At 34.0% G+C, this 14,875-nt stretch overlaps 1 protein-coding gene across 2 annotated transcripts in view; it reads right to left on the bottom strand.

Annotated features, from left to right (window-relative positions):
• LOC139697786 (beta-1,4-glucuronyltransferase 1-like) overlaps positions 1–14,875 on the bottom strand; it is a 35,005-nt gene that overhangs the window by 8,461 nt on the left and 11,669 nt on the right. The window contains exon 3 of one of the 2 annotated variants that reach the window (XM_071596628.1): positions 14,563–14,827. The exons of the other annotated variant lie outside the window; for it this stretch is intronic. Within the exon in view, the coding sequence (XP_071452729.1) occupies positions 14,570–14,827 (258 nt within the window). The 3' untranslated portion in view covers positions 14,563–14,569. The remainder of the gene's footprint in view (positions 1–14,562; positions 14,828–14,875) is intronic. 2 annotated transcript variants of the gene reach the window in all.

Raw genomic sequence — 14,875 nt, forward strand, 5'->3', positions numbered from 1 at the left:
AATCCATAAAGGAAACATACTTTATTACCATAAGTATATATTAACCTCCGTAGTATCTATGAGGAAGGAAACTGGCCAAAAGACTACGTGAGATCAGTGTTAGTTCATATTCCGAAAAAGGTAAAGGCTGCATCATGTGCGGACTACAGAACAATAAGTCCCACGCACCTAAAGTTGTTCTCACGATCATCAACACAAGGATGGAGAGCAAGGCAAATGATTACTTAGGGGATGATCAGTTTGGGTTTAGGAAGGGGAGAGGTACGCGTGATGCCGTTGCAGTAATGAGATCACTAATCGAGAGGAATATAGAATACAACCAGGACATATTTGCCTGTTTCGTAGATTTCTAAAAGGCGTTTGATAGAGTGAATTGAGAAAAACTAATGAGTATATTGCAGAAAATAGGAATAGATTGGAGAGAAAGGAGGCTAATCCGCAACCTGTACATGTCTCAGACTGCGCAGGTACGAGTGGGGAACGGGGAGTCCGGTTGGGCAGTGCTAGGAAGAGGTGTAAGGCAGGGTTGCCCATTATCACCGTTGCTGTTCAATCTGTATGCAGAGGAAATGATTAAAGAGGCATGGGAAGAACTGCAGGTAGGAATGAAAGTGGGCGGGGAATTCGTAAAATCAGTTAGGTTTGCTGATGACCAAGCTTTAGTTTGTCAGTCAGCCAAGGGGTTGCAAGCATTGCTTAGTGAATTGGAAATTCAGTGCGACAGGTACGGGATGAGAATCAATATTAATAAAACAAAGGTTATGCGATTTTCTAGAAAGAAAAAGGCTAAGCTTAAAATTAAAATAGGAGGGCAAAAACTAGAGCAGGTGGAACAGTTTACGTATCTCGGAAGTGTTCTGGACCAACACGGTCAAAGTAGTAGGGACGTAAGGAGAAGAATTGCGCTAGGCAAAGAGGCTTTCACAAGGAGGAGGGAGTTGATGACGGGGACGTTGAGTAAGGATGTTAAGAAAAGACTCGCAAAAACTTTGATATGGAGCGTAGCTATGTACGGCGCGGAAACGTGGTCATTGAAGCAGGAGGATAGACGTAGACTGGAGGCTTTTGAAATGTGGGTGTGGAGAAGAATGGAGAAGGTGAAATGGACAGAGAAGAAAACAAATGAGGAAGTACTTGGTATGGTGAGCGAAGAGAGGGGTTTTTGGGAGAAATCCTATGGAGGCAGGAAAAGTGGATGAAGGGGGTATTGACCGGCAGCAGGATGTTTAAGACTGTAACTGAGGGGAGAATGTTAGGCAAACGAGGAAAGGATAGGAACAGATTGGGATGTTGGACGGGATGAAGGGAGGAAGGAAGTGCACCGAGATGAAGACGGACTTGATGTAGAGAAGGGTGCTGGATTGCGTTTTGTTAAAGAGTCGCAAAATATTTATTTGGTAGTTGTGTCCATCCAAAACCTGCCTTAACTGGTAGATTACTATTAAAAAAATACTAACCTCCGGATATATTAATTTTCAGCCCATTTGGGAAATTTACTCCGGTTCCTCGAATAGCACTGTAATAGTCCTTACCTAGCAAAAACCATGCAATTCGGAAAGAATACGCAGGATGCCATGGTAGTTATTTTAAAGCAGCTATCATGCCTCGTAAACGACCAGTTTTATCCACAGTACGCATAGGTACTTATTCTTGTCAAAACGCCATTTCTGCAGAAAATAATTAGTGTGCCAAAGCGACGTGGGATTTTTTCTCCACTACTAGATATTAAGCACAAGATCATATTCGCCCGTCCAGGGCTGACTTAATGCATTTTCCGCCAGATCCCATTAATGGTAATTTCATTATTATGCGGATATGACTAACGGATTAGCTAAAACGACTACTTAAGTCTTACGAATATCTCAGCACTAATTTATGAAATAATAACAATGGTCTCGGGAGAAAATTTCGGTCAATGAAATCACAACAAATTATGCGCGCGTGAGGCAACGTCGAAAAAAACAAATTGCATCGCCTACGGTGATAAAGGGGTGTTATGCCCATTGTATATCTGTATGCTACCCTCAGTGGAAAAATAAACAGACGCCGGAGGGACAGTTAGTCAAATGTGTCATATAAATTAATAATATGATCTAATTTTTCATGCATGACAATTGCGGTCCTTGAAATACACCCGCGTACACACTATTCATCTTTTTCATACTACATACATTTTCCAAACATTTCAAAAGACCATGTATGCATTGATATGAAATCTTCGAAGACTAGATCGTGATCATTTTTAATTACCCAAATATATGCAAAACATGAACAAACTGCAAAAACAGAATTTTGAAAAGGCATTACGGAATCTTAGAGAAAGGACTTCGCGCCATATTTGACACATTTGAGGTAACAATTACATTTCTTGTCATTGTGCTATGGGAAGTACGAGGTATAAAAACCACGGAAAATTATTGATAAATTCATTGCATTACCAAATGAACGTTATAACTAATCTTGTTTCCCACTAACATGGATAGCAAGAGTCGCAGTTATTAGCCATTTCTGGGATTGCCCATTCCAAAAACCAAATTTCTCATACATTCATATGCAGAAAAATGCCCTGAGCCAAATTCCTTTGTTGCAGCTTAAACTTAGACGAACATGAAAAATTGCCCTACCTGACGTTCTCTGAAAATAAATATGAAGGTATGAGGCACTCAATTTGGAATAAAATTTTGCTTACCCCATCATGCTGAAAATTTAATATTTGAAATGAATGAGATGAAAAGTTAATGAAACTGAAAGCATCAAAATCCATAAGAATTGATAAGAGAATGGTAATTAAATGAGCTGGATAACATTTACTTTACTTGCCATATCAGAAAAAAACATCCTACACCAAGCCCTGACACATAAATTTCTCATTAAATAAAAATTATATCAGTGGTTCAAGGATTACATAATCTCACTACAAATGAACTTCACACTATACCTAACCCCTATTTTTTTGTGCTACCATTAATATGTATTCTGTTATAGAAACCCAGCTATATCGGAAATGATCAGGACCAAAATGGTCACAGTAGTTGGGACCTAGGACGGATAATTTCATTAGGCAAATTTCACAAGGAGGGGGAAATTGACAGGAAAATTGAGTAAAGATGTTAAGAAAAGGCTCATCAAAACCTTGATATGAGGTGTGGTTTAGGATGGTGGAGAAGCATTGTCATAGAGTTTCTTGAAATGTGTGTTAATGGAAAAGGTGAAACAGACAGATGGGAAAATAAATGAGGAAGCACTAGGCATGGCAAGGGAGGAGAGAGAATTGTTGGGAGAAATTCAAAGGAATTTGATTGTTCAAGGTTCTACTTTTTGAAAATTCATGATCACTGAATCAATAAACTTGGTATTTTTCAACAGAAAAAACTTAATAATACTAATGATTTTGATGCATAGCCATCACATCATCAGGTATGACATACCAGTAGTAATATAGCTTTTTGTGTGAAAAAATGCGAAGTTCATTTATTCAGTGAAATTCAGAGGCTGGAAAGATGGATGTAGAGTATTCCGATTGGCAATGGGGTGTTGAAGACTATGATAGAGGGGAGAATGTTGGGCAAACAAGGAAGGGGTACGAACAGGATAGGGATTTTGGATGGAATGAAAGCAGAAATAGAGTATTCAGAATTGAAGTGGGGTCTATTGCAAGGTTAAAAAGAATGAAATGAGGGTAATTTATATTTGTGAGATGCCAAAATCTTGATAAGTTCTGGTGCCATTCAAGGATTAATACATGCAATTAGAAAAATTCACAAATCAAGTTAACCTAGCATGTTAATAAATATATATAAGGCATGTAATATAAATAAGAAAAGCTTATTTTGGTGAAAAATGGAAATTACTTCACATATGAAACTGTGGCCAGAGCAGAGTGACTGTCAGTGAAATGAGCCATAATAAACAATACATCCAAGATATATGCATTTGAGATTACAAGTATACTGTCCTGGATATAAGAAAATGCTTCAAAATCCCCCCAAACAAAACTAGTCCTGTTCAGTTCTTCATTTTTTCTGTACAAGCAGTGTTTTCCTCAAAAGGGAAAACCTCTCACAGGTGAATAATCAATGAAAATCATTTGCCAACACAAAAATACTGAAAAATGTAAGGTTTTTTGAATACATTGAAAATTCCATTGCATCCACAGTTCACCCAGGTAAATAAAAATCTCCCATCAATCAGTAAGGATCCTGACAATTGTGGCTTTGTATACATAGTTGAAACAATAGTGAAAGTGATTTATTGGCAGTTGCAGTTTTAACTAAATGGCAAATTAGGTTGGCAGTGCCAACTTCAAAGGATAGGTCAATCATACAACAATACAAATGTCGTTTATGCTTTAATTATTTTTCAACTAATTTCTCTACGAAGTGAGAATTATAATTTAACATTAGTTTTACTGTTCAATGTCCTATTAAGGTATTAAAACAAAGCAAGCCTTTCTCACCAATATATTTAGAACCAGTCCCAGGGAATTGACGCCAAAAGTGAATATTAAATGTCAAGGTAACGGAAATGTCTGTCACTCCCCCTTGCTAAAAAAATAACACTGACAATAAGGCATCAATAAACAGAAAGAGAGAAAGAAGCTCAAAAAAAGAGAATTTTTTGTCCCAAGCTTTAATTTCGCTCAAGTCTCAGGAAAAACCTAGCTGAATATGATAGTCCAAGAGGTAAGATTTTTAAAGAAAGAAAACTAAAGAAGATTAAAGTCCAGCTGACACACAAAAAGGAACTCAATGTGTGACTTTAACATAGCTCTAGGCAAAATAAAAAGAGAGCTATCCTGTACCACTATGCTGGCCTTCATATTGCACTGAGTATCTGCTTAGTATGCCATGAAATAAATGTACTTCTAACTGTAGATATCTACAACAAAGACACTTATTCCTTATCATTTCAACATAGAGAAGCTCAAAGGAATGAATTATGGCCATTACTCTTTACTGGTAATCATGAAGCCATGATATTCTCTTTATATTCACATATTCCATGTCATTAATGATTAATGGCATGCAGTTAAAAATGTGCAGTGAACCAATGCATTCAAATTGAAGATGCAGTTAGTAACACAGTTAAGGTTTGCACAAAAAGCATTGGTAACAATTTCTTCCTGAGGTGTGCATTAAGTTCTGATCCAGACCATCAGTTAAGTGTGCCCATGATTACCGGTCGTATTGGTATTGCTAAGATGACTGCACACCATTATCCCTGAAATTTTGGCAACACAAAAAATCTGCCCTAAACTCATCCTGAAGATCTTGACAGACGACCAAAAGCAGAATAGAATGTCTGCTAGCGAAGTTCAGCATTGTTATCACCACACTACAATCTGACAATTTATAAAGATCTGCCAACAGGATATGTAAATATTATTACATTTTTTATAAATCAAACTTTTCAATTAACTAAAAAACTTTAATGTTCACTAAATAAATTTGACAAGCTTCACTTACAGTATTTGAAAAAACACTACATAACAATACTAATTGAACAAAGAAAGATATTACCTATTTACTTGCCAATTTTTGTAGAAATCTAAGTCTCTGATAAGAAGTAGAAAACTATGCCGTGGAGACTCTTTTTAAATATCTGTCTCAAGGGACTTAAGGAGAATGCATTTTCAAATTTGGTCCAAAGAGAGATAAATTTAAATCTACTATAATTAATTTCAATGGAGGGAAGAATTTCACATATATTGATTACTCTTTTCTCTAGCATCTATATATCCCAGGCACATACACAATATGAAGCATATATAGCAAATTTTTTATGTACTTGCATATGTAAGTATGAACTTTACCACTGTGATTCACTAACAATTACAGGAACCTCCATAGGTCCCGTCTGCACACGAAAATGTATCTGTAATCATATCACAATACTGCAGAGTTAAGTATTTTCCAGGTACAATTAACAATAAAGCTCTTATTATTTGCATGTGCTGAATTTACGCATCCAACTTAAAATTCTTTTAATCATTTTCAAAATCCACACTTCTTGACATATGCTCATGAGATAATAATTACCAATGTTTATGAGAACATAATTACCAGTATGGCTTCAAAACACACCTACAATCAAAGTAAAAATACTGGCCACTTGAAATCATATCACTGCACACGTTTAATAAATGAAGCCAAAACAAATTCAGAAAGAGAGTCATAAAACCATTTTGATGAGAGAGAGAAATAAAAAGTACTACAGACACCAACATGACTTTATACATAAGAGATAAGTTCACTGTAGAATGATTTTAAAATTTTTTGTCTCCATGGATCCTTCTTTTATAAGGAATGAGAAAAAATAAACTCCAACGGAGAAGTTGAAAAACAATCCATGATGAATACATCTTAAGGGAATCTAAAAAGTTGAAAAGATAAGTTCCCACACACCAATTAATATTGACGGCTGGCACACACAACCACGGCCATGTTGTAGAACAAAATCAACACATTGCCTACATTGTTTTTCATGTCCTTCAAAGACTGCCATCTAATGGTACTGGAAAATTTTATACAAATTCAAATGAGAATTCTTCATGTTGACAATACCTGACTACAATTTGAGACATATGGTATTCTTGTGACTAAAACTCTGGAATCAGTAAGATAAAAACTGTCAAGTTAAGTAGGAGAAATTCCAAAATTAATTCTAGTTTTGATAACAATTGCATGCTACAAAAAAATGTTCACTGTCATCCAGAGCTGCTGTGCCATATCAATCTAAATAACTGAGCCCCTTCCACATCCCAGGTTGAAGTAATTCGACATGTTCAAAAGAGTTCTTTTAAAATCTAATACCTCCAAGGAATATTATAGTTTTGGAAAGAATTTTGCAGAGAGCACAGGAGTAAGTTTTGACCAAGCCAAAGGTCATCATCTCGCAGAAGTCTTTCATAAAAATACATTAGTATTCAACTTAATTCTTTTAAATTTTTAACATAATGTAATTATTTGACCTAATTAATTAATGTTATCTTTGTATACATTCAAAGTACACACATTGAAGGAAATGGTTTTTTGGACGGTGTAATTAAAAATATAGCAAGAGTCACAATTAGTCTTGTTCTGGCAAATAAACTTATGGATCTAGAGAAAGGTTTATTTTTAGAGGGGTTAAGAAGTTGAATATGTCTCCCTTGTTCTTACAGCAGGAAATGAAAATTTAACAAACTTTTATACGTGAACTGTAGCAATATTCCTGGAAGATCAGGTTAACTGGAATTTTCAACAATAGATAGTGCCTTGAACAATGGAAATACTCCACTGGCTCAAGTATATGACACCAGAAGGTAAATATTCAAAACTAAGCTAATACGAATCTTCTGTATTTTCCTATGAATCTTTGTCTGGTACCTGGATAGAAACTGTTCTCCCTAGCCATAATATACTATATGAAGTTCACCTACACCTGAGGTAGGTATCTACTTAGTTTGAGATGAGCTCAGCCCTCAACTCTGACCAAAGGTAGTGACATAGGCACAAAATGATCTTCATTCATGGACTTGTTAATTTGAACATATTTAGGGATCAACTTTAGCAAGTAATATTTTTGAAATCATGACCAACTTGGCAAAGAGTAGCACAAACATTTTAGATAAACATAATTACCTCTTTTATTCACCCTAAAGCAACTTTTCATGAAGACTATTTTTTGGATAAAGAATGAAATCATTCAAATTATAAATTAGAACATTTTGAATTGACTTTTGAGTATGGAGATGAACTAGACATGAAATAATAGTAATTGACCAAAGATTCAAATTCTTATTTAGGGAACCAGATTTGAACTGTATTGGAAGCATATGAACACCCTCACCTTTGCTTAGGCTCCATGAATTTTTGAGTACTAGATCTTCCTGGGAAACTTTCTGCAGAATAAAGGAAAGGAACTAAATCTCCTGCCCTGATAAATGAATTTTACAAGTCATAGTAGCTTGGTATTGAGTGAGCTCCACCCTTAGTAATCCCATCTACCTTCAGGTTAATTTCTTTGTGTGAGGGGTGGATTTCAATAAAAATATTTGCTATCAATATTCTGCATAATTATCTAGCTGTTTTACCATCTTTCTAAAAAAAATGTGCACTTAAATTTAGGGGAAAAACATATTTCAGTATTTTTCCATGGCAACCTATTCATTTGTATTAAAATGGTACATAACAAAGCTATACAGCAATACATGAGAGAATCTGTGAAGAAATTTTGCCAGTTTTTTGTGAAGCAATGTTGTGTTTTAGACAATAACGAGGGCATGCCATAATTTATCTTTGCACAATGACCACATTAAAACCATTTCCCTTGAAAATCCACAACAGGACACTTGATGTCAGAAAACATATGTTGCCCAGACAATTACCCAGACATTTGCATACAAATGATATGAAGTCTATTCTTTTGTGGAGCACTGCTAAAACATCTTTTTTATGGTCTTCGGATAAAAAATTGACCAAAACATTGCCTCTTGCATGCATTACTCTTCACTGTACTCCTCACCCTACTGGATAATTTCATATCTTTGAAAAAAGAACTCTTGCCTTCATCTCTAATCTTTGACTTTTGATTCCTGTCAGTCAGCTGCTCAGAGGACACTTCAAATATTACTCCCATTCTCATCGAGGAAATGATGTATGCTGACCCTCTTTCTGAATTTAAAACAGGAGCAAACTCGAATATTTAAGTATCACTCGGATATTACAAAGGGGAATGAAATTTTTCTCAACAATAATGCATTGACTGACTAACCGGATATACCTCAATCCACACTCAGCAATTAGGTGATTAAACATGCGCACAAATTGATTAAAATTAGCCAATTAAACAGAGAGCATCACCATCATACACTATCTTGGCTGGTAATTTTATATGCACATGGGAAAATACATTCACATACACATTGAAAATCCTTTGACATAAACACTTATGTATTGACATTCTTGGATGAATCAATCTAAGAAAATTAAAGCTCTACTACAACTAGACAAAAATACAGGGCAATCAAAGCCCGACACTTACATCAGAACAATTGTAAATGTATTCATCATCTATAGTCTGGTAAATAATTATTAATTAAATAAAAATAAAATTTATCACAAGCTTATACAAGAACCCATTCAGTCCCATTTCTATAAAATTATTTAACAACATATTGTCTGTACATATCACACAACACATGACGTTAATCTTTAAAAGCACACTCAAATGTTATTGGCCACACAAGCAGTTTTGCAATGCAGTAAATCAAGCCATGAGGATGCTCTCGCACAATTATAACTTAACCCTATGCAATGGGCAGGCAATGACGATACATTCTGTGCTGTGAGAAATATTGCACTGGTCCAAAATGCATTTTGGAAGGTGCAGTACATTTTTTTCCACAGAGGTAGTTAGAAGTTAAATTACATGGGTAAATTCCTGACAGTATATTTAAAAAAGAACAGCATCAAGGGTTCACATGAACATTGAAGCAAGCCAGGCATGAATTTTTTAATGCAGTAAGAGTTACAATGTTCCCAACCCATGTATACTATTGACTCATGCTTACTTCAGCTACAATAGTAATGCAGGCAGTTCATCAAAACATAGAAGGGCATCTCAAAACACCCCTAAGAATACCCACCAATTGTAGAACATTTTGAAGTAACTTGCTTTAGTACACCATAATGACCAGTGATAACACAAGTCAGTCATACATTGTAATTTTCAAAATGGATGACAAGAATAAACACATAATGGAAGGATAATGCAAACTGATCCTAGGAATCATGATCAGTGATAATGATATTGGCAACAAAAATAATACACAAGTATTTAACATTATGGGGCATGGCTACTTAACATGTAAACAATGTCCTTGGAATGGGGCCTGCAATATATCCATGAATACCTGCATCAAAAAAAAACATGGGAGGATTAAAAGTTTAATCTCACAACTGTAAGTGATACTTCATATTCCTGTAGGCGCTATTTTTACTCCTGAAAATATGTTAGTCAACTAACAGGAAGAGTAGTGTTACCAAATGATAAATAAAGGAGATTCTAACCTTCTCTAAGGAAAAACTCTTGAAAAAATCATTAGCACTTCAAGTATCATTAGTTTCACAATTCAAAATTGAATAAATCTACTAAAGAAGCTTATTTAAAATCAGATGGAGAATATTTTGCAATTGGTTTTTAAATTTGTACACATTTTCTGAGTTGTTAGATAATGACCATCATAAAAATTATGCAATAATTCCATAAATATTCAAAAGTTCACATTCAAATTCTTACATTCAACCTTCATTTGCATATTTCAATCAGGATACCCAAGGTGGTTCTCTTTTGTGGTGATACACATGTCATTAGAGTCTTCTAATAATTCATAAAATCGGGAATTAAACAAAAATCACAACACTTGGCTTTTTTACAAAACAATAAATCCTCACTAGATGGTGCTAAGGAAGCATTAATGCCTCCCTGTGATTGACAAGAGTCATAACTCCCACCATATGGTCAAATTCTATCATGAAATCTTAACTGTATAGCATAAATTGGCAAAACTAACTAGAGCACAGTTTTAGGCAACAGAACAGAGTAAACATTTTATGCAATTTTAAGCAATGCACAATTTTGCCCACCCAAAAGGTGGCGGGGTAAAGCCCTCCCCTACTTACTCGGAGGTCACAGGTTCAATTCTCGCCTGGATGGATTTTCTTCCACCTAGGGTTTGCATGTTTGTAATTGTCTTTACTGTTTGTATGTGTAAGGGTTAGATGGAAGAAGGGACTATTAAGTCACAATCTCACATCAATATAAGTCAACAAACGAATAAATCCTAAATTTATAATAAGAGTCACTTTCATTTGATAATATCATAAAAGGAGATAGTATAATCCATTGAAATTCCTTCTCGATTTCCAGAAATATTATGTCGCTCTTTTCCAAATACGAATGGCAAAACATTTACTCTCACTTTCACACAATAAATAATATGCTCATTTTAAGAAATAAACAATTCTTTTCTTATGAGGGTAAAAGGAAACTTAACATTTCCACCAAAAAGATTTAATATTTCACGACCATGTTTCGATGCTATGTATCATCATCAATTCTTTTCCATTTTAATAGCTCTTTAATGCTTTATCCATTTCCAGCAAGCATTCTAATTTCAACACTGCCTATGCTTGTCAACCATTTGATGTAGAGGAAGCATAATAACATCCACCTCCAGCCTTACTCCTTGTTTCATCCTGCTTGATTAAATGTTTATAACAGGAATAGTGTTGAAAAAAATAGTAAATGTGCCCTCATTTTCAAAACAAAGCAAAAATATCAAGAGGAGCGGATCACGGTTTCATTGACAAATAAAGGATAGCTGCACATCCAAATTCATTTTCTGTTGACTCCAATATCTTTCATTGAAACAACAGCAGATATTTGTTTTTGCGAATTATACAAAGGATTGATTTGATGATATTAATTCAGCTTTTAAAAATTGCCAAGCATTAAGTATTAGGTGGTTCTATGTTTATTACACATTTCACAGAGTATTTTAAGGACTCGACTATCTACTTAGATCCCTTAGCAACACTAACAACCAGCACAGTCATTGAAATAAATTAACCCAGTGACTACATTATTTTCCAGTCTAACACGTACTCCGTGCATCAGGTGAAATAATAATCGAAAAAAGCTGTCAGAATGATTCAGGCATATTGGAGTGTTGACATTATCACTTATCAAGCCAAAAGTTCAAGAAACTCTCTTCGAGATATTAGCAACTGCCAGGATTTTGAATATTACATTACTTCAAGTGGTTTGCTTTGGCTTCTCCAGGAACACGGAGAAATTTAACAAAACGCAAAGTGGGAAAGTGCACGCAATTGCTGAAAACAACAGACTTGCAACTTCCAGAACATTAACAGAGTTTATCATTCTAGTGAACTTGATGCGAGTTGAATGACAGGAAAACTTTTCTTATTCCCCAGAATTAATTTTTAAAAATTGAATTGGATTTGGATAATATTACGATGATAAATGCTTCCCTTGTATTTTATGCTAAAATATGAGCTTACCCCAATATCACTTCATTTAAATTACCATAGTATAATTAGCCAAGTTGATTAAAATTAAATCTTCAAATAATCTTGGAATGAAAGTCCTTTTCAACACGTAAAAAATAAGTAAATAACTATGTAATTTTCATGCAATTATAAGCCGACTGTTCAATAATTTATATAGTTTTTATCCATTTTACATATTAATTCCCATATTTTCATTTGTTGCAAACAAAATATCCCCATATCACACTAATTCCATACACTTAGGTTTTAGTCATGGAAAAGAGAATTCCTGGTTCCTTTTGGTCCATGCAAATGACGGTTTACTCGGAAAAATTAGCAGCGAACTACACAATTGACATATATGAATCAAAAAGTCAATTTTTTCCTGCTTTTAAATGAAATTAACTATTTAATTAAGTACAGGCTATAACAACAATGCAATATTTTTTCAGAGAAATGGGCATCAGTAAGCAGGCTTTAAAATCTCATACAATCAGAGTTGGATTACCAGGAAACAGTACCAAAAGTAAGAGGATGTGGTTATCATAGGAACAATATTATCTTCATACATTGAAACGCATCCAATTTTACTTTGATCTCCTATCTTGATTAAATGCACTATTCCTTGTTAAATTCCAGAAAAAATGAATGCTAATACATGAAGTTACATCATACCAATTTGACTTTGTTCTAACAGAGCCAATTTTAAGTATCTATGTACAACAGTTTTGAGAAATTTCTGACAAAACTTAAACTTTCTTTCTCATTTCAGTTCAACACTGGCCACTGACTATTTAATACATCTGGAAATCCAGGCTGGAACATTTCTTATCATATGACAAGAATCAACACATAATAAGTCTTTGCAGGCTGATACTAAATAGCTCAGGAGAATAAGGAAAAAATGACATTCGCACTTTTGGAACTAAACCAAGCTTCTTTATAATCTAGGAATAAAATCTCAGTAGGACAAAGATCTATCATTAGAAATGCATTTTCTCCACTATTCTCAAAATCATAAGTTCAAATTTTGAGGTGTTTCAGGATGTAACTCTTTATCCCCAGGGTTAATGAAACAGCAAACACAGATCCACAAGTCACATTATTTTTGAAGCTCAAAAGCAGTAGTATATCCTCAACTCAAAATGAGTGAGCAATTCAATTACATGCAACATCAGTTAATACGACATTCAACAACACTGGTTGCTGTCAGACAATATTAACTCTCATATTATTTACATAGCATTGTCCATCATAAAATTATTCTTTCAGTCTTAGTAAAAGCAAATCAAAAGATGGTGAAGGTCATATGGCAAAATTCAATGCCATGGAATATTTGGCAACAGCATTACATTTAAATAGCATCAATAAAGATGACTAAATGCCTAAAAATGATCATAATGCATTAATCAAGCTAGTTTGCAAGCGGTCATTAACATCAAGCAACCAAAGACCATTTGTTGCAGACATTTTGCTTCTCTTCTGTAGAGAAGAGCCCATTAAAATTCAAATAAAAAACTGATAAATTACTAATAAGTGAGCACCATATGAAAAATTAATCAAATTCATAAAAAGCCTTCATTTTTATCTTATTCTTAAACATCTTCACATAATTTTCAACCTTTGCTAAAAACATCAGGCTTAATGCCCTATGAGAAATTCTGAAAATACTATTCACAGAAAACTCACCATTAAGTGTCCAAAAATTAAAATTTTATATTATTATTGAAAATCTGTCATTATTAAGTTTATTTATATATATATATATATATATATATATATATATATATATATATATATATATATATATATATATATATATATATATATATATATATATATATATATATATATATATATATATATATATATATATATATATATATATATATATATATATATATATATATATATATATATATATATATATATATATATATATATATATCCTTTTAAAAATTAGTAAATACTAAAGAATTGTAAAAATATTCTAAATTAAATGACTAGAGTTTCCTGATTTAATTCAAAGAAAATATCACTATCAACACAGATAATGACACATGCATTACGGTAGAAGCAATTACAAATGAAAATAATGGAGTGCTAATCCAATATCATTGGCACATTGCAACATTTTCACTTTGGAATGAAAATCAATTCAATTTCAAACATAAACTAGAGGAATAATCACATACATTTTTCATACTCTTTTTAAAAAATGCTAAATATTGGAATTCTTTCTGTATCCACTAGTCCTATTCATCACAAAACTCACCCACCTGCTTGAATATATGTATGTAAATATCACTGGAGGTGTACTGTTGGGTTTGGACTGGTGAAGAACAGTAAAACCTACCAAAAAATATAACTAAATGTATAGACCACAGTTCTTAGAAAATATTGATTGGAATGTGTAGCCTCGTTTAAACCTTTTCCTTCCAACAGTGCCCATCACCACATGTTCCCACAAAGTCTTTTTAAAAAAATGGAAACTTTTTTTTTTACATACACAGAGTTTAGTGAATCCTACACCTAGGATTTCTAGGATGAGCCAAATTCATTGACTCAACAATCATCTCATAGAGGTGAGTGTTCCTCTTTTCATGGATTCTCAGCCATTCCTTTTGCTCCTCAGTCTCGTCATCCAGCTCGACCTTCACTGGTTGACCCCTCTGAGTTCGTGGAGGCTGTGGGCGCTTCACACCTGGTGTGTGCACCAGGAAGGCTCGGTCCAAAATCACAAAACGGTAACCCAACAAGCACATCTGATGCATCTGGTTAAACCCAAAAAGGATATTAAGCATTTAAGTTCTTGAGTATAT

Source organism: Hetaerina americana, unplaced genomic scaffold (genome assembly GCF_022747635.1).
Source record: "Hetaerina americana unplaced genomic scaffold, ioHetAmer1.1.p SCAF_8, whole genome shotgun sequence".
Classification (NCBI taxonomy): domain Eukaryota; kingdom Metazoa; phylum Arthropoda; class Insecta; order Odonata; family Calopterygidae; genus Hetaerina; species Hetaerina americana.